This window comes from Alexandromys fortis, unplaced genomic scaffold (genome assembly GCF_014885135.2).
Source record: "Alexandromys fortis isolate MF-2015 unplaced genomic scaffold, M_Fortis_MF-2015_v1.1 scaffold_143, whole genome shotgun sequence".
In the NCBI taxonomy this organism is placed as follows: domain Eukaryota; kingdom Metazoa; phylum Chordata; class Mammalia; order Rodentia; family Cricetidae; genus Alexandromys; species Alexandromys fortis.
In genome coordinates this window covers 149,708-176,235 of record NW_026068044.1, presented here as the reverse complement: position 1 = coordinate 176,235, position 26,528 = coordinate 149,708, and the positions used below count along the sequence as shown (strand labels likewise).

The window sequence follows — 26,528 nt, the reverse complement described above, 5'->3', positions numbered from 1 at the left end:
CCTGCCTCTGGGCTCAGTATGAACCACAGGGGCCACACACCCAAGGATGCCCCCGGGCTGCTGTCCAAGGTGCCCACCAGCCGCACCAAGCTACTTAAGTTACACTAAATGAAATATTTAATTCCAACAGCCACCTTTCAAGTACCCAACAGCATAAATGTTAGCACAGAAAACCCACCAGACAGAGCTTGCTGTGGTAGAAATAAGCGAGATTGTGCGTGGAGTTGCAGTTCATCCCTTAGACCTTGATCTCTGATCCCATCAAACCATCCTTTCTGAGCCCAGGAGGCTCGTGGGCAGACAGCATGTACAACACACCATGTAGACACAAACAGAAAGCTTCTGGAAGAGGACCACTGGCTGCTGTTAAGGGACCATCCACACGGTGCATTTGACGTTTACCTATATTTTATTTACTAAAACATGGCATAGATCAAAAGCCCAGCACCCCACGGGACTACACTTCAGCCTGGGACTTTTCCAGAGAACACACTTTCTAGTAAATTCTTTCCTTTCCATTCACCGACCTTCCCAAACCTGGAGCCAACTTTGCTGGCTTTATTCACTATGTCCAGTACTGGTGGCTGGTGTGAGTCTGGGAGGATGGAGAAAGGAACCACACACAATGACTCATCCCAGAGCGTCCTAGAAAAGAAACGCTTATGGCAGTAATTGCTTTTTCCCCTTTGACCTCACTCCACTGAATCTCACTAAGTAGCTGAGCACGACCTTAAACTGCTAATAACCCTCCAGCCTCGACCTTCTCGGTGTTGGGATCACAAACATACACCACCATGCCTAATTTTGTGTGTGGTGCTGGTGAACTGAACTCGGGCCTTTGTGCATGATAAGCAAACCCTACTAAACCGAGCCACGTCTCAGCCAATGATTCTGGGTTTTTTTTTTTTTTTTCAGACAGGGTTTCTCCGTGTAGCCCTGGCTGTCCTGGAACTCACTCTGGAGACCAAGCTGGCCTCACACTCAGAGATCCTCCTGCCTCTGCCTCCTGAGTGCTGGGATTAGAGGTGTGTACTCCCCACCACCCAGCTAGCAGTTCACAGCTTTCGAAATAAAATTGCACTAAAATGCATATGACATGAATATTGAAGTAAATGTTAAGATGCTAAATTTCTTGTACTTATTAGTCCTGGGGACTCAAACCCAGAGAATCATGCATCCCAGCAAATGTTCCACCCCTGAGCTTGCCCATCCCATTGTAACCATCTTTACATGAGTGACTCCGTGGCACCTAGCACACTGACGGTGTCCACCTCCAAGCCCTTATCTTCCTAAATGGGAACCCTGCACGTAACCACTGAACACCAACTCCCAGGCCCTCCCTGTTCTGTAGCCTTGGCAGTCACTTCCTCTGTGAGTTCCTGAGTCTCAGTCCCTGACACACACGGATTCTTGAAGCACTTGTCTGACTTTTTCACGCCCTCACAGTTCTTCCATGTTGCAGGATGTGTCCAAATGCCCTTCCCGTTTTTTTTTTTTACAAGCAGTTCATTTTCTCATTAAAAATTAAAATCCTTGGTCTCATTAAAAAAAATCTGACCAAACAGTGGACTGATTTTTCTAGAAACCACTGGCATATTTTTCTTATTTTTGTGGGTTTTGTTTTTTTTTGGTCAGTGAATGGATAAATAAATGAGCTTTTTCTGTTTATTAATCCTCTGCCAAAAGCAAATGCAGTCAGGCAAGGAAGGCCATGAAGTTAGGAGTGATTTAAAAACTGAGAATTTGGGATTTCAAAACACTCCTTACTTGAGTCTCGTGTCTGACTGAAAGTAAAAATGGCCATTTTACACCATGGCTATGTCCAAAGATGGTCTACGAACATGAGGGGGTGGATCTGATCTCTGGGTTCCTTCCATGGCTCCACTCCAAAGTCAAGGCCCTTCTTACAGCTTAAGAACAAACTCGCAATCAAAATATTCATCTTTTCTGCTACATTACACATTTTTGATCAGATCACTGCGTGGAGAGCTTAACTTGGGAGCAAAGACATGTGAAATACATCACTTGGCTTTTTAGGAAAATTCATCTAAACTTTAAAAAAGCCAGAATGCCTAGGCCACGATATTTTTTGAAATATAAAATGTATATAATGAATCTAAATGTCAGGTTAATGAACCTCAGTTAAGGTCAGATTACAAGAGAGTTTCGTGTGTGTTTGAAAGGAATAGCTCCTAGATCAAAACAATGTGTTCAGAATGAAAACGTCCCTCTAGAAGGGCCGTCTGGTTCCAGTACAAGGATACAATCACCGGAGAAACCATGATTATAAGCCGATGGTGTTTCTATTTCCTCCTGAATTAATTTCCTTATGTACTTAGGGGCAAGGTTGATTTCAACCCCCAAATCCTTCTCACCACCAGCATTTTGCCCTGACCATGCGGAGTAATGAGTAGGTTTCTCCCACAATTTCTAATTATTCTGGGAAAAAAAAAAGTACAATCTTCATTCCTAAAGAAAGGATTAAAGAAAACCACCGAGGTTCGGTGGGGAGGCTGCCCCCACAGAGCTGCAGCAGATAAAGGAGCTGTTATCGTTAGATTTGCTCAAAGATGGGGACCTGCCTTCTGAGCAGACTCAGAAGTGCTGCAGATGAGGTCATCTGGTGCTGGCCACATCCAGCAGTTAACTATAGCTTAAGGCTGTGTTCCAAGGAGGCCACATTTCTTAACTCTGGGAAATTCATCTCCGAATCAAGTCACTGGGTGTTGGGAAAGAGAAGGGAGGCTGAGCCTGAGCCAGCTCTCTATGGGAGGCCCGTTTCTGTTGGGAGCTCTCCCCCCAATCTATACGGCACTGTTTCTCATTCTCTTCCATTCTGCTTCCCCATTCCTGGCAGAAGAATCACAGGCAATGCAGCTCCCAGTCCCTCCCTGATGAACTCATCCTTGTGTTCCCACAGTGTGGACCTTGAGAACATCTGTTGGCCTGGGCCAGGAGGCAGGCATTCATTATAGACCCAGCTTCCCATGGTCTATAAGCCCAGCCTTTCTACTCGGAGCCACTGAAGAAGTATTTAATTTTTAGTTGTGTGTTGTTGGTGGTGGTGATGGTGTGCCTGCCTGTTAAGTCTTAAAGCCTACAAAGCATGGCGGTCAGAGGGCAAGTTGCACAAGGCGGGTCTCTCTTACCACCATGGAGGGTCTGCGCACCAACTCTTAACGCCAGCCTTGGTGGCAAGTGCCTTTACCCACTGAGTCATCTTGCTGACGTAACCTCTATTTTGAAGCTGGTACAACCCCTTTGGATGTCAGTGTAGCGATTTCTCAGAAAATTAGGAAACAACCTTCCTCAAGACCCAGTAATACCACTTTTGGGTATATATCCAAAGGATACTCAATTGTGCCACAAGGACATGTGCTCAACTATGTTCACAACAGCATTGTTTGTCATAGCCAGAACCTAGAAACAACCTAAATGCCCCTTGATCAAAGAATGGATAAGGAAAATGTGGTACATTTACACAATGGAGTACTACACAGCAGAAAAAATAATCACATCTTGAATTTTGCAGGAAAATGGATGGAGCTAGAAAACATTATTTTGAGTGAGGTAACCCAGACACAGAAAGACAATTATCACATGTACTCACTCATAAGTGGTTTTTAAATATAAAGCAAAGAAAACCAGCCTACAAACCACAATCCCAGAGAACTTAGACAACAAACAATGAGGACCCTAGAGAGACTTACATAGATCTAATCTACATGGGAAGTAGAAAAAGACAAGATCTCCTGAGTAAATTGGGAGCATGGGGACCTTGGGGGAGGGGAGAGGCAGGGAGGGGAGCAGAGAAAAAATGTAAAGCTCAATAAAAAATAAAAAAGAAAGAAAAAAGAAAAAAAGACCTCTATTTTGAGTGGTGGGCGGTAGTGGCGAACACCTGGACTGTCCTTCCAAAACATCATAATTCCAAAATTCTGTTTCACTTGACCCAGATTCCTGGCTTTGTAAGCTCTGTCCAAAAGCTCAGTCCTCTTCTCCGTAAGGCACCCCATCCATGGTTTTAAAACTTCATTGGAATGGTGGATACCATACAAGATTTGGCTGTGCCGTCCCACCACTAAACACTTCCGGTGAAGTCCCTGGTCTGTGGCACAGCTTCAGGCCACACCTGTAACCTGGCGGCAATCACCCAGCAGCATAGAAAGTCTAGAGACTGAAGATACAAGCGGTTCCTCTGTTCTCCGTAGATACAAGAGGGCCAACGTCTTCATTATCTAAGAACTGAAGACACAAGAGCACCTGTATTTGTTCTCTAGGTCCTGAGCATGCTGGGAAGAAGGATGGAGACCTTAGAACTGAGGAGTCTGGCATTTCTCACAAGTAACACTGCGAGGAGGCGCCGTACTCGCTCACCGGCACTCCGCTGAGAAAGCAGGTTTTTCTTTTGAAGCGTGCTGCCACAGCCTGACCTCCATGCCAGGTTCTAAGTATATAACAAGTATCAAGGGTGGAGGGCACTGCTTAGCAAGACAAAAAGAATTCAGGGGCTGGGGAGACAACTCAGCCAGTGAAGTACCTGATATGCAAGTGTGATGGCTGAGCTCAGGTCTCCAGCACCTCTACAGAAACAACTGGTGTAGTAGCACACACCTTTAATCCTAGTGCTAGGAGACCAGAGACATGGGGATTTCTGGGACTTGCTGGCCAGTGTAGCCAATCAGAGTCAATGAAAGGCATATGTTTAAAAAAAGAAAAGGTGGGAAGCAATTGAAGAATAATTGTCAACATGTACCATTGGCTACCACATATATGTGTAGGCATGGTCATGTACGCACACAGGCACATAGATCTATGCACACAGATAAAAAGAATCATTTTATTTTTAAAAGAAAAAAAAACCTATCTTTTTTCATTTTACATACCAATCCCAGCTCCCACTCCCTCCCCCCCTCCTACTCACCCCACCCATTTCCCCCACCCAATTTTATAGACTCTTAGCGAGAGGGAAATGAGGGAGGCCCCATAGAAAAGTAGTAAGTAAAGGCTTTCCTCAAGATTTATGGCAGGGTGGCACTGGAGTCCAAGGACACCTAAGATATGCTCTACATCCTTCAACATTCTCACTCTGATGGTACTCAGGGAACTAGACTCTTATTAGAGACTTTGAAGACACGGGGACTATTTCTAGAGCTACTTAGTGTGGGTCTGAGACCTACCGTAGAACCCAGAGATCCAAAAAGCCATGGATAGTTGTTCAAATTAGCAGTCTCTGTGGAACAGTCCTTTACACTGTGTGAATATACATCACTGTGGTTGGTTTAATAAAGAAGCTGACTGGACAAGAGCTGGACAGGAGAAGTTCAGGCAGGAGAGCCAGACTAGGAGGATGCTGGGAAGAAGGGTGGAGTCTTGGGAATCACCAGACAGACACAAAAGGAGGATGTGTACGAAATGAGGTAATAAGCCATGAGCCACATGGTAGAGTGTAGATAAAAATATGGGTTTGTTGAAAATATAAGAGTTAGCTAGTAACAAGCCTGAGCTATCGCCCAAGCATTTTAATTAATATGGAAACTTCTGTGTTGGTTATTTGGGAACTGGTGGGTGGGGAAAAAAAAAACTCGTCTGCCTACAAGTCTCTATATCTGAGAATTGAAAGCCAAACTCGCTTGATACAAGTCTTAACAAGAGAAGGAAAATACACATTCTGCCTCCATACCAGAAGGTAGGCACCAGGGTACCCAGGCCTACTCCATGTCTTTCTTTGAGCCACCAGAATCCAATATGCAAAATTTTATCCATCTGGAAACCCTATGCACAAGAAACACACAAAATCTGCCACCTAAAACATCAGACGTTCTTCCTGTTCCAATGTCACCGAAGGTCGCTGCATCAGCGCAATGAGGACATTTCTCTATTCCGCTGCCACGAACACAAACTGAAACTCACATTAACCCCCTTCTGTCTTCCAAATACGAAAGAGTTAGGTAACAGCTGCGAGAGCTTCACGCAAATGAAATTTCTATACAACCGATTTGGTGTGTAAATAAAGAGACTTGCTCTAAAATTAAAAAGACAGGTTCCTTCCATAATCATGGTTTCAGTCGGCCACATGATGGGGTTAACCCCAGCTAGCACGTAACAAGCAGGGAAGTCACAATGCCTTGCAGCTGAAGGCAATGTCGGAAGCCCAGTGTGGCTGCAGTACACAGCCATGGTCCTAGTACATGGGAGACAGATAAGGGTCAACCTGGACTTCAAAGTTAGCTTCTGCCAACACACATACACCATTTTAAAAGCAATCATCCCATAAAGACCACACAATCCAGAAACCACTTCCCTTTCCTTGCAACATATAGTCCTTTCTCTCAAGACCCCAGCTAAGAGCTGATCAGTGAGCCAATAAGCATTCAGAACAGCTTGACCCCAGCCCTGGGCTCCCCATCTGCGTTCTGATTCATTCATTTCCTGAGGAGAGTAGGAAGTGGAACTCACTACATGCCACTGGCTGGCTGGCCTAGAACTCACTACGCAGTTTAAAAATCGCCGTCAAATATGTATTGGTCCCTGTCTCTGTTTCCCAAGCACTAGGATTGCAGGTGTGTCCTGTCATGCCCGGCACATTCTAACTTGGTCAGTTCTCCCATTACCTGGGAGTCCTGGCACAGACTAAGGCCAGCCTCCTGTCCATCTCCCTCCGTCTCTCCCCCCTGCCCACACCCATCTTATATATGTTGCCTGAATGAACATTTGGAAGCATGGCTCTGGCAACCTCCCGTCACTTGGGCAACAAAGCCCAAACTCACCACCATGCTGGTATGGACTTAAATTGTGCCCCACCCCCGTAGATATTTGAGTCCAGTATCTCAGAAGGTGACCTTACTTGGTAGAGGACCCATAGCAACTCAAGGTCACCAAATTAACGTGAGGTCACTAAGGCAATGGCTCATATTCATCAAGGGGGGTTTAAAATACAGAGTTAGCATGTCCTTAGGGTGGTGATGTGTTAGGAGCCACAAGGAGAAGATGCAGCCTTCAGCAGGCAGAGGAGGGAGGACCTAGAGCAGCTCCGTCCGTCACTGTTTCCCACTTCCCACTGCCGGTTCTTGGCTCACGTCTTCTCTGTGACGGCACTGCCCTCCTCTCACATCTGCACATATCCTGCTAGAATCTTCCTTCAAATACCTGCCAAGATGCCAGGGTTTCCAAACAACTTCTCAGATGTACCTGCCCGGACATGGCTTCTCCTTTCCTGAATATCTCAAACATTCTCTTGCATCTCCCCTTGACTTTATTTTTGAGATTTTGACTGTCCTGGAATTTGCTCTATAGATCAGAATGGCCTTGAACTCACAGAGATTCACCTGCCTCTGCCTCCAGAGTGCTGGGATGAAGGTGTGCACTGTCTGACTAATTTCACATTTCTAAGACCACGAATGTAATGTGTGTTTTTTAAACTCCACTATGGTTCTATCTCATGGTCTGCATATGTTGTGTGCTTAGCGCCTCAGCTGTTCTTCAGAAAACGAGAAGTAACCTCATGATCAACGTAATGGACCCACTGTTCTGTAGCTCCCGGGAAACCTCCAGCCAGAGTGTATACAAAGGGCAGGGTCTTTACAGTGGAAAGACCGCTAGCGATGAAAGGCTTCAAAAACTGGTACAGATTACAACACAGACAAAGCTCAATGAATTATGCTCAATTTAAAAAGTCGGATCAAATAAGTATCATGTTCCATATGATACTATGTATGGAAAACTCTAGAAGGTCCCAAACAGAGCTATAATAACTAAAAGAAAGCAGGTATTGGCAGCTTCTGTTGAAGATTTGTCCATGAGAATGGGAGAAGGGATCAATGAAAGGTTTAGAAGCAATGGACACCAGCCCAGAGGTGGACTCTCCCACGATGGGCCAGCCCCTCCTCCACATCTGTCACTAAAACACTAAAAGCCCTACAGGCTTGTGTGCAGCCTGGTCTTATGGAGGCATCTTCTCAACTGCGCTGCCCTCCTCTCCGACGACTTTCACTTGTACCAAGTTGACACAAAGCTAGCCAGGACAACTCACCTCTTGTCAACTTGACACGCACAGATCACCAATAAGCCAGAACTTTCCCTTCCTTGTTCATCCCAAAATCATATATTAATATCAACATCACAATTAAAAAAAAACATTTTGCAATGTTAAAAGGAACCGCAGGCTTCGTAAATTTAAACACTTTAAAAACTCAGTCTCTCGAAGTGCCATTCGGGGACCTGCGTGGGTTTTACCTAGGTCCTCTGCAGGCGTGTACCTTGGTGTTCTTGTGGGACTCTCAGCAGTGGGAGTGTGTGTGGCGGGGAGGGTCTCTGACTCTTTTGCCTCTGCTTGGAGCCCTTTTCCTCCTACTGCTTTTTTTCTGAAGGGAACCAGAGAAGCGGATCTGGGGGAGAGGGGAAGTGTAGGGGAGGGGCTGGGAAGAGTGGAAGGGGGGAAACTGAGGTTGGGGTGTGATGTATGAGAGAAGAATCAAAAAATTTCAGCCTCAGCCGGGCAGTGGTGGTGCACGCCTTTAATCCCAGCACTCAGGAGGCAGAGGCAGGTGGATCTCTGTGAGTTCGAGACCAGCCTGGTCTACAAGAGCTAGTTCCAGGACAGGCTCTAAAGCTACAGAGAAACCCTGTCTGGAAAAACCAAAAATAAATAATAAATAAAAAGAAAAAAATAAGTTCAGCATTTCTTCAAGAGGGAAGAACCAGGGCATAGTCACCATCTGAGCAAAGTAAAACCAAACTCCAACAGTGTAAATAACTCAACGTCCAGTGTCCAGGACCCACTCACGGTCTACCCTCTGCTGCACACACCGCCTGTCTTCTGGGTTCTGGCAGTCTCTGCTTTGTTACCACTGCTGTTCTTGGTGTCCATCCATAATGTCGGGGTCTCTTCCTGCAACTAGACTGCACTTTCACCAGTAGCCTTTCCGGGGCTCTCCTCAGGGACAACCTTGTCACACAGTGCTAAGTCTCCACTGCTCTCCATGACCCCTTCAAGACTTCAACATCAGTACCACCTGGTTGATGGCTTACCCTACCAAGTTCACCCGCCAGCACTCAATGGGACCTGGGCCGCCTCTGGCACGTAGCTTCTGCGTGCTGACTCTGAGGGAACGCTTCCCAGAGATTTTACCTCAGTGATGCTGATCTCTCCTTAATTATCTCTGACTCCTCAGCTCCAGCTGCCCAGTGTGGACTATCCCAGCAAAGCAAAGGTACTTTGTTACTCTGGTCTCTTGTTAATTACAGCGGACTCTTCAGCTGCAGCTGACCAAGCACTGTGTGGTCTTAATTTGAAATAGCAAATGCCCCCGAGATATGAACTTAAATTTCCCTCTAAGTGCTCACCAGTCTGGCCTCCATCATCAGCATAGCCCTCATCTGACCTTCCAAATTCCCATGGAATGGACCAACACTCAGTGACTTTTCTAGTCCCTAGTTCCAATGTCCTTCCACAATCCTCCCCAAAACATGATCAGGCCTGTCACAACACCACCCCACAATCTTGATACCGATTTCTGCTTTAGTCAAGATTACATCTTATCTCTGACAGTCAAGATAGGACTTTAAAGAACTGCCTTCAAAGTGCCAGGATGTAAAAAATTATATCTATATATCATGTCTCTCTGTATATAGAGATATATTATATTTGTCTATGTACATAGATAAATATAATTATATAGATAGACATATCATAACCATATCTATATATAAAGAAAGATATTAGCTTTTGAAAATACAAAGGAGGGTATAGCCCCGTGGCAAAGCTCATGTCTAGTATGTACAAGACCCTGCGTTCAAGTCCTCGAACCAGAAAAGAAAACATAACAAACTGTGAAAGTGACCCAGTGATGCTGGCTTTCTTTAGTTTCTACATGAGATTTCTCATAGGTTCATTAAACTGTGCTTTGCAAAAGAGTGATCACCGACACGAGCCTGGAGATGCACAACTGAATCCCAGCACCCGGGCGCTGACTTAGGAGAACTGTTAGCTCAAGGCCAACCTGGTCTACACAATCCTGTCACACACACACACACACACACACACACACACACACACGAGAACATGAGCCCGTTGGTGGCACCCCTTTAATCCCAGCACTGCAGAGGCAGAGGCAGGCGGAAGTGAGGTTTCAAAGGACTGGCACCACTCACAGCTCTGTCTCCTACTTGCGGATAGGGATGATGTGAGCCCGAAGCTTGCCGTGTGGCTTTTGCTCTTTGTCGCCAGGTACTCTAACCCTCTGAAACTCTGAGACAATTAAAAGCTTTCTTTTATAAACTGGTCTTTTATAAACTTGGTGGTAAGGGTGTTTTATTATAGCAATAGGAAAGTAACTAAGGGCAGGGAGGTGATGGCACACACACACACACACACACACACACACCCCTTTTTTTTTTTTTTTTTTTTTTTTTTTTTGGTTTTTCGAGACAGGGTTTCTCTGTGGTTTTGGAGCCTGTCCTGGAACTAGCTCTTGTAGACCAGGCTGGTCTCGAACTCACAGAGATCCGCCTGCCTCTGCCTCCCGAGTGCTGGGATTAAAGGCGTGCGCCACCACTGCCCGGCCACACACACCTTTAATCCCAGCACATGGGAGGCAGAGTTTAAAAAGCCAGCCTGGTCTGCAGAGAGAGCCAGGACTACACAGAGAAACCCTGTCTTGAACAAGCCAAAAAAAAAAAAAGGCAGAAAATTGGCTGATGAGATGCCCAGTTGGTAATACTCCTGCTACCAAGACTGATGAGTTCCATCCCCAGGACCACATGGTGGAAGGAAAGAACGGATCCCTACAAGCTGTCTTCCTCCACAAGAATGCTGTGGTACACACACCCCAAAACATAATAAAAAGGAAAAATTGAGTGCCTGTCAGGATTAGTGAGTTTCCAGTAATGATTTTGATGGGGGGAGTCAGTTCAGAGAACAAGCAACAACTGCCATTCTGAGCTTCCTCCTGTACCAAAGTGAGGGGGAGCCTCCTCTGGGGTGTGTCTTGAACTTGCTTTCTGCAGTGATGCAATGCGATGATATCGCCTCTGTTGCAAGGCCAGGCGGTGTCGCAATGCCTTGTGATGGGACGGAGAACGTGGCCTGTCCTGACTGCTTGTGCTGACCCCTGCGTGCTGCTTCAGGACGTCCCTCCAAGGCTGGAGACACCTGAAGGCAAACCAGGCCTGGGCACCACCACCCTGGCGGGCTGGACTGCTCGGAATATTAAGAAAGGATGCTGCTGCTGCCCTGCCAAAGTCCTTCAGCCAAAGGGCTTGTGAGAGGACCGGATGGAGACCTGCACTTAGCAGATGTGAGGCCTCCAGTTCCATCACCAGGAAAGAAAAGGAGGAAGAGCATGAGAGAGAGAGAGCCTCTGTCTGGAGCCAGGGAAAGGCTTTAGCAGAGACAAGCCTCCAACGAAGGGCTGGATTTCGTAACCACCTCCCGCCCTGAGCTCTGTCGCAATCAGCATCAAGGCTCCCAACCTTCTTTGCCCAGTTACATGGAAAAGCCTCCGTTTGCAGAAAAACAAGCAGTGTTTCCCTCAGCTGAGGTTCAGGAGGCATTTATATGCCTTTATCTCATTATCCCTGTCTGGCGCACACAGTGAAACAACTTCCGTCTTGAAGGAAACTCTTAGCATCTTTTGTTTTTTGAGCCACAGTCTCTCTATACGGTCTTGCCTGGCTATGTACAGCAAATTGGCCTCAAACTCATAGAGATCCACCTGCCCCAGCCTCCTGGTTGCTGGCAATTAAAGGCACGCCTTTTGTAAGGGACCATGCAGAGCTAATCCCTACAAAGGGATAAAAAGTTAAGCCCACAAAGTCCAGAGATAGGAAATTGGGAAACAGAGAAGTCACGAAGATCCCTTTCACGGAAGTGACCAGCTCGAGAAAGGTTTGCCCAAACTCATTTCCTCTTCTGCAAATACATAATGAACGACACTGTCCTGAAGGCTGACTCGCCAAAGTGAGGTTTAAGGCGGACTCCCTCGTCTTTTAGTATTCTTAGGTGGGGAAAAAAATAACAGCTGGGTCCTTCTAAGTGACACACCCCCAAAGAGTTTGCCTTCCACGGCGTTTTTGAACCAGGAGTTGGGGTTCAGCTGAACCCTCCCGCTTCCACTCACCCCCAGCACCTATTGCTTCTTTAAATAAGAAAGGGACAAATGGTAGTGGCAAGTTTAATTGAATAGTTTGGCCATTTCCCTGCAGTGTGAACTGCCGTCACATCGAAAACTCCCATGGCTCCCTGGTTCCTCCCAGCACAACCACCTTGTAATAATTACTCTTTTTTTCCAGGGGGTGGGGGTGGGAGTCAAGCCAGGGTTTCTCTGTGTAGCCCTGGCTGTCCTGGAACTCACTCTGTAGACCAGGCTGACCTCAAACTCAGAGATCCACCTGCCTCTGCCTCCTGGGTTAAAGGCCAGCACCACCCCAACCTGACAGTAACTACTCTGAACGTCATTGAAATGACACCATTTGATCAGCTGTTCACTATTATTCCAGGAAACCGCTTCTTGAAAGGACCAAAAGCAGTTAATTCTGGGACATTGAAAAACAAAGTCAGGTGAGCAGCCCTAAGTCAGGACACCGACAGACTGGAAGCAATCTGCATACTGGTAGTTTGTCAGCCTAAGGGTTAAAACTCCTCATGGGAGGAGGGTGTGGCCTGTATACTCTGCACCTAAATTGTTTGCACTCAGCAACCACGCCATTTTCTCATTATCTCAGGTCACTGGGTTATTTCTCTATCTTTAGTACTCCAATCTTTCCTCCAAACCTCAGCGTGACCTTCAGCTCTCAGGCCTTCAAAGACAGCACCACTCGGCAGCATTGGGGCACACGGAGCCAAAGTGTGTTTGCCCGGTGAAGGGTGTGCCTCACATTCTTAGGGCAGGGGGCTTTCAAAGTCCTCTCAGTCAGACCCGCTACTCTCATGTCGGCCTCCTCCCCACAACCCCCTGCCTTTTACCCCTGAAAAAATTGTGCCTTAGCTGCTGGTGACTGACGCGTGTCTCAAGGCATGGCGGGGAGGGTGGTATTTGAGAGCCCCGGCCTTCTATCTTCTCAGCCCATACATGTTGCTGTTCCACACGCTTGGACTGAAATCACCAAAGGGAGCTTGATCTGGGTGACCTATCAGTTCACCTCTCCCTACAGGCCAGGCCACCCGCACCCAGCTCCTTCCTGACTACCTCAGTATTTCAACTCAAGTACCACAAGCTATGCAGGTGGGAAAGATCGACAGAGAAAGACAAATTAATGGTAAGGAAACACATAATTAACAAGAAGCAACTGGGCTTTTTTTTTTCTTTTTTCTTTTTCTTTTTGTTTTTTTTTTTTTTTTTTAAGACCACGGCTTCTATTTAAATTGTATTCATGATCTCCGAGATTAAAAAATTAGGAAGGAAGCCAGAAAAGTTTGGGGTCTTGTTTTGCTGTGATGCTGGGAATTGAATTCAGGGCCGTACATGGTGAAGTTATTTTTCTGAGCCCCCATGTCCGTCCTACCCCCTCTCCTAGCTGAACTAGTAACAAAAATGAAATAGTAACTATGGGAATATTCTGGAAGGAGTTTCTCAAACACAGCAACCTAGAATGGAAAACAAACAAGAGGCGTGGAAGACAATTTCGAGTTCTATAGGAAGGTACAGCCCCAAAGGGCTAGAGGTTGAGAATCTCCCCTGCCCAAAAGACTCCATAGTAGCTACATGACTTTCAGGTTTAAACACTTGGTCTCTCTGCCGCCCTGGCAGGTTCCCTGATACCACCTCAGCCTTCAGCAGGTGGTTTGATGTCCCTTCAGTGCTAAGGAGCAAGGCTCCAACCAGCCAGCTGTGTACGAAGTGTTTGTTTAAAAGGCGAAAGTCTTGGACGGGATTCTGTTCCTGGAGATGCCGAGAGAGAAGCTGACTGGAGATGTCAGCCCTTGGGGTTTTGTTTTAGCCTTAAGCATCCTGTACTTAGGAAGGGAAATAAAAAACCAACTATTTTTCCTGGCGAGGACTGGCCCTTAATAGACAACTTTCTCTCCAACTGGACGACCATCTGTTCCCTTTGGAATCTGAAGTTAGAAGTGTCTTGGCACTTGACCCAGAACCAACACCTGCTGGTGTACGTTTTCCCAGCAGCTACAGACTCCGAGTATACCCCGCCCAGGCCCCTCTTGGGGCTTATCTTCTTTTTTATTTTATTTTATTTTATTTTATTTTTCTCTTTCCAGTTTTTTAAGACAGGGTTTCTCAGTGTAGCTTTGGAGCCTGTCCTGGAACTCGCTCTGTAAACCAGGCTGGCCTCAAATTCACAGAGGTCCTCCTGTCTCTGCTTCCCAAGTGCTGGGATTAAAGGTATGCACCACCACCCAGCTGGGGTTTGTCTTCTTAATAGGGCTGACCAGGGGAGGTAGTCAGTGGTAGAATACTGACCTAACCCGAGAAAGGCCCTAGGACCAATCCTTACAGAGAGGAGTGAGAGAGAAAGAGAGAGAGAGAACACTAAACTGGACAAGTATTGCTACAGAAGGAGAAATACAGAAAAGTCAGAAAGGAGGCTGGTAACGTCAGGCAGACAGGGAGTGGTGCAGCCAGAAGTTCAGGAGCTGAAAGTGTTGAGCAAGGACCCTTTTCTGCAGCCTGCCTGGGTCCCAATTCCCAGGCCAGCCCTTCTCACAGAGTTCTGCACAGCAGCCGCACGCCCAACACCAGCCTCATCCCATTCTCATAAGAACAAAGACTGTTTCTATCCTCCTCTTGGCAGCACTCAGGACTGTGGCCTCACGGAATGGGTGGCGAGATAGAGCAGCTACAGCACCCCAGACACTGGGGCCAATGTCTGTCACCCCAGCACTCAGGAGACCAAGGGAGGAGGACCTCAAGTGGAAGACCAGGCTAGGATACAAAGCAGCGGCAACAAAACATGAACCAAGGGTCAGGCAGACGGCTCAGGGGTTAACAGCACAAGCTGCTCTTACAAAGGACCCAGGTTCAGTTCCCGGCACCCACCTGGCAGCTCCTGACTATCCATCACTCAAGTTCCCTCTTTTGGCTCTACAGACACCAGGCACAATGGGGGTGCGCATATACATTTGCAGGCAAAACGCTCCCCCACACATAAAAGAATAAATCTTTAAAAAGTCAGAGCGGCAGAACCCCTGAGCCATCATGAGCATCCATGAATGGGTTCTCGGAGAAATGCTTTAGGACTGGCTAAGATGGCTCAGGAAGGTAATGGAACTTGCCACCAACCCTGATGACCTGAGCTTAACCCTCAGTACCCACATGCAGGTTGAAAGGAGAGAACCACTTCCTCCAAGTTATCTCTGATGCTGACACAGCGCTGTGGCACACAGCCACCCCCCCCACACACACACACATACACACACCCCACATAAATACATACAGTAAAGAAGGAAGGAAGGAGAAACTGGCCAAGGTAGGAATTCTCTCAGATCTTTGATTTGCTTCCTATGCACTGCAGGAAGCAGAAGCCAGCAGCAGAGAGTACCGGTGACCACAATCGTTTCCTTAAGAGAAAGGCCTGTGATGCAGGACCTTACCCTCGGTGATACTCTCCTGGCTCTTTGAACTTCACTGGAGCAACCCAAGCCAGGTAGCTGGAAATCTTCACTCCTCGGGCACCACAAAGCTGCTGTGTAACATAAAGGCAGAAACTGCTTCCCAAATTGGAGGTGTAAGCCCCTGGGGAAGCGAGTACTGCTGCCCTCGGGGAGTCTGACAGAACAGGCCTCAAGGAACTGGGTCCCTCCATAATAGACAGTGAGTAGGCAGCCACTACAGTCCCTGAGAAACCCCACTGTAGCCAGGGCTAGACCAGGATCTTCCTTAGTGTCTCTTACTGTGAGACATCAGTGGCCATACTGGATGGCAGAATGGGAGGTCAAAAGATCCACAGAGGATCTTCTGGAAGAGCGGTGTGTCACAACATTCTCCTGTGATGCCAGACTGGCAGAAGCTGGGCAGAGGAACACTGACCCAGGCTGTGCTCTGGAATCAGAGTCCTCAGACCGGCAGTTCTCAGCCTGCACAGGGATCGTCTAGACACTGGAAAATGCAGATATTTACATTATGGTTCATAACAGTAGCACAATCACAGTTGTGAAAGAGCGATAAAAAATAAATTTGTGGTTGGGGGTCAGCACAACATAAGGAGCTATATTGAAGGTTCGAAGCATTTGGAAGGTTGAGAACCGCTGCCTGAGACCCATGCTCCCGCCTGCTTGTCAGCCTTGATCCTCCCTAATCTGTCCCGCAGACTGAGGTCTTATGGAGCGGGCAGCATGGAGACCAGAAGTCTCAGCGATGAAGCTGTAGTATTTGGAGATTAGTATTGCTTTTTTGTTTCTTTGTTTGGCGTTTGTTGTTTGAAGTCTGTGTACGCATGTGTGTTGTGCGGAGGTAATGCACGGGAGTGCACTGTGCTTGGAGGTCAGAAGAGAGTGCAGAGCCCTAGGGCAGACATTTGAGATGCTTGTGAGCCCAGCACAGGGACTGAGACCTGAACTGGGGTGCCCTACAACAGCACTGTACTCTTCACTGAACTGAGGTGCCCTACAACAGCGCTGTACCCTTCACTGAACTGGGGTACCCTACAACAGCGCTATATACCCTTCACTGAACTGGGGTACCCTACAACAGCGTTATGTACCGTTCACTGAACTGGGGTCCCCTACAACAGTGCTACGTACCCTTCACTGAACTGAGGTGCCCTACAAGAGCGCTATATACTCTTCACTGAACTGGGGTGCCCTACAACAGCGCTGTGTACCCTTCACTGAACTGGGGTCCCCTATAACAGCGCTGTGTACCCTTCACTGAACTGGGGTGCCCTACAACAGTGCTGTGTGCCCTTCACTGAACTGGGGTGCCCTACAACAGCGCTGTGTACCCTTCACTGAACTGGGGTCCCCTACAGCAGTGCTATGTATCCTTCACTGAACTGGGGTGCCCTACAACAGTGCTATGTACTCTTCACTGAACTGGGGTTCCCTACAACAGCGCTATGTACCATTCACTGAACTGGGGTACCCTACAACAGCGCTATGTACCCTTCACTGAACTGGGGTCCCCTACAACAGCGCTATGTACCCTTCACTGAACTGGGGTCCCCTACAACAGCACTATGTACCCTTCACTGAACTGGGGTACCCTACAACAATGCTATGTACTCTTGAGACCATCTCTTCAGACGGTTTTTATATTTTTGAAGTGGGTCTCATATAGCCCAAGCTGGCCTCAAACTCTCAGGGATGGTCTTGAACTTCTAAACCTTTTGCCTCCGCCCTCCAAATGCACCTCACGCCTGGCTTGGCTCTAGCATTTGTATGTGCCTTCCCCTCTGTGAGACCCAGACTCTAGTCTCTGAGTGCAGAATCATGTCATCTGTCACAATCTTCCCTCAGAACAGATGGGACTCAACAGTAGGTTCAAGTCAGGCTTGCAACACCAACAGAAAGGCCAGCAGGGCTATATACTATCTCAAAAGCCAAAGTTTGAAGGTCCAAACTACAGCTGAGAGCAAGAACTTGACCATAAGTCCAGGGGTCTGCACATGCATGCACATGTGGTGAGGTTGGGGCTAGACAGCAGGGATTATGAAGTTGAGGCAGGAGGAGGAGGCTGAGGTGCTGTGGGAGAATGCTCTGTACACTGTAAAGATTTGTCACTCATATTGGTTTAATTAAAGAACTCAAGAAATTGGACACCAAAAGATCACATAATCCAATTTAAAAAAAAATGGAGTACAAACCTAAACAGAGAACTCTCAACAGAGGAATCTAAAATGGCTGAAAGACACTTAAGGAAATGTTCAACATCTTTAGTCATCAGAGAAATGCAAATCAAAACAACTCTGAGATTCCACCTTACATCTGTAAGAATGGCCAAGATCAAAAACACTGATGACAACTTATGCTGGAGAGGTTGTGGGGAAAAGGGAACACTCCTGCATTGCTGGTGGGAATGCAAGCTGGTACAACTCCTTTGGATGTCAGTGTGGTGATTTCTCAGAAAATTAGGAAACAACCTTCCTCAAGACCCAGTAATACCACTTTTGAGTATATATCCAAAGGATGCTCAATCGTGCCACAAAAACATGTGCTCAACTATATGTTCGTAGCAGCTTTGTTTGTCATAGCCAGAGCCTGGAAACAACCTAATGCTCCTCGACTGAAGAATGGATAAGAAAAATGTAGTACATTTACACAATGGAGTACTGCACATCAGAAAAAATAACGACATCTTGAATTTTGCAGGAAAATGGATGGAGCTAGAAAACATCATTTTGAGTGATTTAACCCAGACCCAGAAAGACAATTATCACATGTACTCACTCGTAGGTGGTTTTTAAGCATAAAGCAAAGAAAACCAGCCTACAAACCACAATCCCAGAGAACTTAGACAACAATGCAGACACTAAGAGAGGCATACACGGATCTAATCTACATGGGAAGTAGAAAGTATAAAAAGTATAAAAAGAGTAAATTGGGAGCATGGGGACTTTGGGGGAGAATTGAAGGGGGAAAAGAAGAGGCAGGGAGGGGAGCAGAGAAAAATGTAGAGCTCAATAAATATCAAGAAAAATGTATTAAAAATGCTGATTAGCCAGTAGCCAGGCAGAACATACAGGCAGGGCCACCAAATACAGAGGAAGTAAGATGAAAAAGCCTCACTGAGAAAAGGTAACCAAGCCACGTGGCTAAACACAGATAAGAATTATGGATTAATTTAAGTTATAAAAGCTAGTTAATAATAAGCCTGAGCTAACATGCCAAACAGTTTATAATTAGTATAAGCCTCTATGTGTTTCTTTGGGACTGAACAGCTGTGGGACCAGGCAGGATTGAAACTTCTATCTACACTGAGACTGAGAAAGATAAGACCTGGACTTGGATGTAGGTTCTACTACTTTCTAATGGGTCTTGGGGGTTGCTATAAAAATAGAAAATACAGAGCGTGCAAGTCAACCTCAGTTCCAGGGACTTCACAGGAAGAATTCCTTGTCACTCAGATTCTCGTGTCTCCCAAAATGTGTTCCCAAAGTCAGCCTAGGACCAAGAAGGAGCCTTTCCACACCGTCCGTAAGAGTCCCAGATCTGAGGCGCAGAGGCGTGTACCATCATGGCTGGTGTGTATAGTGCTGGCAATGAGCCCAAGGACTTGCGCATGCCAAGCAAGTACCAAAGAAAAGCTGGAAGTGGTGTCTCATGTCTATAATTCCAGCACTCTAAAAGCCAAGGCACAATAACCTCGAGTTTAAGGCCAGCATGGTGAATACAGGGAGTTTCTACAAAGCAACATAGCAAACCTTGCTTCAAAAAGCCAAATTAAAAAACAAACAAAACCACATTTACCACCAAGTATGGTGGTACATGGCTTTAATCTCAGCACCTCTGGAAGCAGAGGCAGGCAGGTATCTGAGTTTGAGGCCAGCCAAGGTTACATAGTTAGACTCTGTCTCCAAAAAAAATTACCTCCAGAAATGCAAAATTCTATATGCATTTATGTGTGTGTGCAAGCATGTTATCGTGTGTGTATGTTCCAATGTGTACAAGTGTGTTCACTGTATGTGTAGCTATGTTCAGTGTGTTGCAGTGTGTTCAGTATGCACGCGCATGTGTGCAGTGTGTGCAGGTATGTTGAGTGTGTGCAGGTGTGTGCAGTGTGTGCACACATGTGTGCTGTGTGTGTAGGTGTGTGCAGTGTATGTAGGTGTGTGCAGTGTGTGTGTAGGTGTGTGTAGTGTGTGCAGGTGTGTGCAGGTATGTTGAGTGTGTGCAGGTGTGTGCAGTGTGTGTGTAGGTGTGTGTAGTGTGTGCAGTGTGTGCAGGTATGTTGAGTGTGTGCAGGTGTGTGCAGTGTGTGCACACATGTGTGCAGTGTGTGTGTAGGTGTGTGTAGTGTGTGCAGGTGTGTGCAGTGTGTGTAGGTGTGTTGAGTGTGTGTTCTGGTGTGCGCAGCTGTGTTCCGTGTGTGTGTATGTAGGTGTGTGCGGGTGTGTTCAGTGTGTGTACACATGTGTGCAGACACAGGTGTTTATGGAGGCAGAGATGTCAGAATCGACTACCACTGTCATCTTACTCTTGAGACAAGGTTTCTCGCTGAGCTAGGCTGGTGACAAGCAGGAAGCAGCCACCCTACTGTCCCTACCCCGCCACAGCACTGGGATTATCTGGCGGTCACCATCCCCAGCTTTTTATGTGGGTGCTGGGGATTCAAGCTCAGGTCATCAAGCTTGCGTAGCAACCCACTGAGCCATAGTCCCACCCCACCCAATCCCCCCCCATTTAAGTTTTACTTTTAATGAAAAAATTGTTTATCTCCGAATTGTCCTTAACATTATAGAAAAACACAAAATACAGTTCTTGTATAAAATGAATGAAATTGCCTTGGCTGACAATTCAATTCTAAATTTCAAGCAAAAATTCTTCCAAATTGTGTTGAATATTCAGTTTGTGTTTTGGTCAGAGTGTAAAAACCTGACTTGGTTCTCTTGTCACCAACAGCGGACCATGCGCTGTGAGGTGTAAATCTAAACACAGGCTAATTTAAGGTCGCTCTGACTCTTTGTGATGACCGGGGACTCTAAATCAGCCTTTATTCCACGTGTTAAGAAGTAGAGACCGCCCTGTGTTTCCTCAAGTTTGTACAACTTTCTTTTTGCCTCCCAGGAACTCTCAGTCCCTGCGGCTCCCCAAAGTAGCCTGGGTGGAACCCAGTGACCACCTCCTCCCTATGTGTCTTCAGTCTCATCTCTCCCTGCCCCCTGAAGCAGCTCGCTGGAATACAAGCTCAGCCCGATTGTCAGAGCTGCCCGCCACTGACCATTCTGTGCAGCACCAACAATATGCCCTAAGACAAACAGTTTATTCTTCCTGGAAACAATCCCTGCCATCACGTGTCCCCAACAGCCCTTTATCCACATCAGCCGTCTCCTGAGATCCGACTTTCACAAAAACTCAAAGACCTTTCTGATCACAATTGATGCTTACAGATGTGGTTGCAGAGTCTGTAGGCTCCGAATCATTTTCCCTCTGTTTCTGTTTTGTTTTAGAGGCAAAGAGATGGTTAACTTTTCTGTTCATCTTCAAGACCATTCTATTCTGAGATCTCTACCTAGTGAATCCACAAATCTAACTGGAGAAGAAAGGGGTGTTCTAAAGCAAGCTGGGGTTTAGTTTAAAAAACTGTGATGCTGAAGAGGATAGCTGGGCTAAAACTCACCTACGTCAGGACACCAACCAGTCAGACCTCTCAGCTAATCCTTCACCTAAAACATTTTACAATCCTTCGTGCGTCCCAGAACATACAATATGGATCTAATTACATTCAGCTGCCTTATGTTTGTATTTATTTAGAGAGAGAGAGAGAGAGAGAGAGAGAGAGAGAGAGAGAGAGAGAGAGAGAGAGAGAGAGAGAGATGGGGTTGGGGCTTTGTTCATCCTCCTCTGTGGCCTGAAGAATCACAAACTCCCAAATTTTGCGCATCCTTAAGGCTCCCACAAAACAGCACATTCTTAAATAGCCCGGCGCAGCCCTCACACTTTATAAGGATTTGTAGAGGGTCTGGAAGAAATTTCCACAAGGGCCCCAGCCCAGCGCCCCATCTCACCCACCCTTTCGGCCCGCGAACTCCAGGACTTACACCAGAGCAGACGGACAGGGCATCTGGTTCCAGGGACAGTTGTACTGAGCTTGAATAAAACTCTCGCTTCCTTCCTGCACTGTGCAGCTCACGTTCTTAGTCACGATGTAGGCGCACCAGTTCCTGGGGTTGAGAGAGAAGGGCTGGGTAAACTTTGGAGAACAATGAAGCATTGGTGTGGGGGGGGGGGACGACGGACGGAGAGACTAACGGATGGACAGATGGACAGAAGAGCTGACCCAGCAAGTTAAGGGTCACCCGCTCCGAAGACTGGAGCGTGCCAAAGCCGCCACCCCAGGGTGCCTCTTAAGTCTTTGGAGTACCAAAGAAGAGCCCCCACACCCCCCGCGCACTCCAGGAAGTGTTGGGGTTCAGCAGGGCACTACCCTACTCCCCTGGTCCGCTTCAGGATGCTCGAGGTATCTGGTGGGGAGCACATGGTCATCCCGGGATGGTGACGCCCCAAAACCCATAAAGATCTCTCTGCTGCTGGCCGTCGCCATTGGCAGGGCAACTCCAGAGCCTGCAAGTGGATTCGGAAGGGACCGGCAGGGACGCTCGACTTGGGTTGGAGGCGAGCAGAAGGGGCGCGCACTTACTTGCTCCTGGCGCTGGGCCGCGCGTGGTACCCAGGCTGCGAGCTCGCGTGGCATAGCCCCGCGCCGCCCAGGGCCAGCAGGACCAGCAGGACCCGCGCCCAGCGGCAGGGCGCGCGGGGTCGGGGAGGGATTGCCTGCCACATCTTGCGCCCTACAAAGGTTGTAGGTTGCCGGGCAGCGGACCGGGCAGCGGCTCGGGCGCTCAGCTGCCCCTCCGGCTCCTTGCCCCCACGCCTCCGCACTGGCCGCTCCGCGGTCCCTCAATGACGCACAGGTCCCCCCGGGTGCCGCCCTCTTTATTTCACTTCCCTCTCAGAAACGTGACTCTTCCCTGCACCGTCTCTCGGCCCTTCGACTCTCCGTAGGGGGTTGGGGGGGGGGGGGAAGAGCCAAAGGGTTAGGCACAGGGTTCTCGGTTACAGAATTTCCAATTACTTATTCCTTTGGTCCCTTCCCAGCCGCCAGCAGCTCCGCCTCTCACCTTCCAAGCCAGGCGCCCCCAGGCCCTCCGGAAGTGCAGGGAGCTTGGACAGTCCCAACCTAGACCCCCGAGGCCTCCCTCCGGCAGAGAGCCCAGGACCGCTCCATCAGTTCCCCGGGGGACCTAAGCAGGGGACTCGGCTTGGATTTCTTCCTCTGAGGCCACACTGCCACCTTCCCAACAACCATTAAGGACTTGGGAGGATAGTTAAGCGCGCCTTGAGCTTTCTGAAGGTTCGGGCTGCAGCGGGGCAGGGGCCTCTCCCTGCAGCAGCAAACTGTCACGTGCTAGTGTTGAAAGACCTGCTCGCACGTCTCTCTCTCTGTCAGTATTAAAGGGAGATGGTTTAGTCCATTAAAAACAACAACAACAACAACAGAACTGTGCAAACATGAAGACGTGAGTTCGGATCCCCTGGCAGTCACACAAAAAGATAGGCAAGGTGTCTCAAATCTGTAATCCCAGAGCTAAGGAGGTGGAGACCGGAGGATCCGTGGAGCTGCAGGATCACTGATAGACCCTGTCTCAAAAACATAAGACAGACGTGGACTAGAGGAAACCGGTTCATCAACCTCTGACCCGCGCCCCCAACGCGCGCATGTGTGCACGAACATTTTTTGAGGCAGTTTATTATCCTAGCGTCTTGCCTTTGCTCTGAATAGTTCGGACACCGCTGGTGCTTTCCTCCCTTCGACCCATCCACCCCTCCCTTTCATCGTTCCCTCCTTCCTCTCTCATGTTTTCTGCCTAATCAAAGGTTACAGGAGTCTCTGCCAATTTTTTTTTAGCTTGAAGTAACGACACAGAGAGTGTGATAAGGTCAGCTGCCGCAGGGTGTGGCGGTCCACTTGGGAAGCTGCGGCAGGAGAATCACCTCAAGAGTGATTCTGGGCTACTACAGCACCACCAGGGTGAGGTATTCTAGCGGTGTAGAGGGAGCTCTTCCTTTGAGACTGGTTGCTGCTCCTACAAGCCCTGGCAGTACCTGTGAGCTAACAGGACACCGTTGGCTTTTAGGGACCGGTAAACTATGTTTTAACACAACTAAACGAAAACCACTGGTTGTTTCTCAAATGCTTTGCTTAGATGGCTTCCTTGGGTCTTTTGATTTGTAACTCGAAGAAAGAAAGTCGCGAAAGTAGCAAACTGTACCATATGAGGACATAATCCGTTCATGAACTTTTCGCAGGGGAAGATTATGCAGATCACGGACTGAAGTCATCCCGGCCTTCAAAAGAACCACGCTGGGGAAGAAATAACAGAGATGAAAGGCTGTCCTGTGTAAGGCGATCTGGGTGACTTCTCTGTCACTCCTGTTCTAATCTCCATTCTGTCCGTCGGGTGTCATGGGGTCATAGAGGTCTAGAAATGGAAACTGAGTAAAGGGAAAATTAGGAGGCGACCCACAAATTATGTTCCTCTGCAACTTCCTTTTTAAAAAAAATTAAGAAGAATTAACTTTTATTAAGATACTTATGCATATGTGTGCTTGTTTAGACTTGTGTACACGAGTTCAGTAGCTGGGAAGCAAGTCATGAGGGTGTCAGAGCCCCTGGAGCTGGAGGTACAGGCCACAGGGAGCCTCAAGATGTGGGTGCTAGGAGCCACCCTCAGGTCCTCCACTCCTAACCCTGAGCCAACCCTCCAGCCCCGACTTTTTTTTAATTGTGTGTGTGTATGTATACACATGCACATGTGTGTGTGCTTGCACGTAGATTTACATAAGTAGATTACATTGTATATCATCATAAGTAATCTGGAGCTAACTGAATCGTATGGGAACAGTTGCTCAGGTTATAGGCAAATGCCATGCCATTTTACTTAGAGCTCTTAGCACTCAAAGACTTTAGCAACCTCAAGGGTAGTGGCAGCAATCCCCAAGACCACAGAAGACAACCATATTTGATCAGCAAAAAAAAAAAAAAAAAAAAAAATGATGCTTCTCAGTAGATAGGTTTATCCTGAGCTCCAGTTGTATGCTAGGCTTTCTGTTTGGTTTGGTTTTGAGACTGAGTCTGATTATGAAGTTCAGGTTGACTTTGAACTCATGACTTCAGCTTCCATCACTGGAATTATAGGCTTGTGGCAACATGCCTGGCTACTGTGGGATCTGTTACATGCTAGGTATTGTGAAAACCCTACTGGTTTCCATGAGGAAGTCCGAACTGCCATGGTCTTATCTTTACAAGAAGTTTCAGGCGATTCCTGTGCCCTGGAGCAAGTGAGTAGCCAAGCACACACACGTCAGTGAGTACACCAGTGTTCATTACTCAGGTTTCTCTAGGCAGAGGCCCTGAACACCTAGCATAGGACATCTCTAAGAAGACTCAGCACACAATAGGTGCAAGGGCCAGCTTCCATTTTCTTTCAGTCGGACAAGAGAATGCCACAAACTCAGAAGTCGAGGACCTTCCACAAGAAACAGAGCTTTGTATGGAAGGAGGCTTTAAGTGCATTAAGAAACAAAGCATTGGGGGCTGGAGAGATGGCTCAGTGGTTAAGAACATTGCCTGCTCTTCCAAAGGTCCTGAGTTCAATTCCCAGCAACCACATGGTGGCTCACAACCATCTGTAAAGAGGTCTGTCGCCCTCTTCTGGCCTTCAGGCATTCAGACAGAATATTGTATACATAATAAATAATTAAATAAATATTTAAAAAAAAAGAAATGATAAAAAAAAGAAACAAAGCATTTAGGCAGACCATCCGCAGAAGCCATAACATAATATAGTGGGCAGAATATTGCAAGTTTGGGTTCTGGAACTTTCTGCCAATGACTCTGAGTGCTCAAAACCCAGTTTACTGTAACAGCAGAATGGAGTTTGAATTTCTCTTGAGCTTTAAGAGGAAAGCTCCCCATAGGAACCTGCACCTTTGTTTGGTATGATCCATTTACCCAAAGCAAAAGCTAACAGGAATTTTCTTTTGTAGTAGTGATGTTGGGCCTCGTCCATGTGAAGCAAGCACTTCACCAGTTGCATCCCCAGCTCTAAAAATAAATATAAAACAGCTTTGCCAAACCTGTTCTTGCCTAGGAGTCTCACGTGGTGGTAGAACACCCCCATAGCAGGCACAAGACCCTGGGTTCCACCCAGAACACCTCAAAAAATTTAAAATCAATTTCTTCATTTACATATTGGTCATGACACACGATGCTTGCCACTTATATCAGAAGAGGGGACAGAGAGATTCTGAGAGTCAGAGGTCAACAAAAGCCAGGGCACAACAGGGTCTTCTGGACATGGCAGAACCATTGAACTCATGACGTCAGAACAGCAGCTGTGGCTGCCTGTACAAGACCTGCAAAGATGAAACCAGCCAACAGTGCAGGGGGGAGCGGGAAGAGGTCCATGAACCCACCAGCCAACAGTGCGGGGGTGGGGGTGGGGAGCGGGAAGAGGTCCATGAACCCACCAGCCAACAGTGCAGGGGGGAGCGGGACGAGGTCCATGAACCCACCAGCCAATAGTGCAGCAGGGAGCCGGACGAGGTCCATGAACCCACCAGCCAACAGTGCAGGGGGGGGGAGCGGGAAGAGGTGCATGACACCAGCCAACAGTGCAGGGGGGGGGAGCGGGAAGAGGTGCATGAACCCACCAGCCAACAGTGCAGGGGGGGGGGCGGGAAGAGGTGCATGAACCCACCAGCCAACAGAGCAGCAGGGAGCGGGAAGAGGTGCATGAACCCACCAGCCAACAGTGCAGCAGGGAGCGGGACGAGGTGCATGAACCCACCAGCCAACAGTGCAGGGGGGAGCGGGACGAGGTCCATGAACCCACCAGCCAACAGTGCAGAGGGG

At 47.7% G+C, this 26,528-nt stretch overlaps 1 protein-coding gene across 2 annotated transcripts in view; it reads right to left on the bottom strand.

Moving 5' to 3' along the window:
- Positions 1-22,545, bottom strand: part of Emilin2 (elastin microfibril interfacer 2) — a 45,059-nt gene extending 22,514 nt beyond the window's left edge. The window contains exons 1-2 of one of the 2 annotated variants that reach the window (XM_050166233.1): positions 22,251-22,545; positions 21,652-21,774 (exon numbers count right to left, since the gene is read on the bottom strand). In XM_050166233.1, the coding sequence (XP_050022190.1) occupies positions 21,652-21,774; positions 22,251-22,393 (266 nt within the window). In that variant the 5' untranslated portion in view covers positions 22,394-22,545. The remainder of the gene's footprint in view (positions 1-21,651; positions 21,775-22,250) is intronic. The other variant, XM_050166232.1, reaches the window with a different exon arrangement.
- Positions 22,546-26,528: the final 3,983 nt, after the last annotated feature.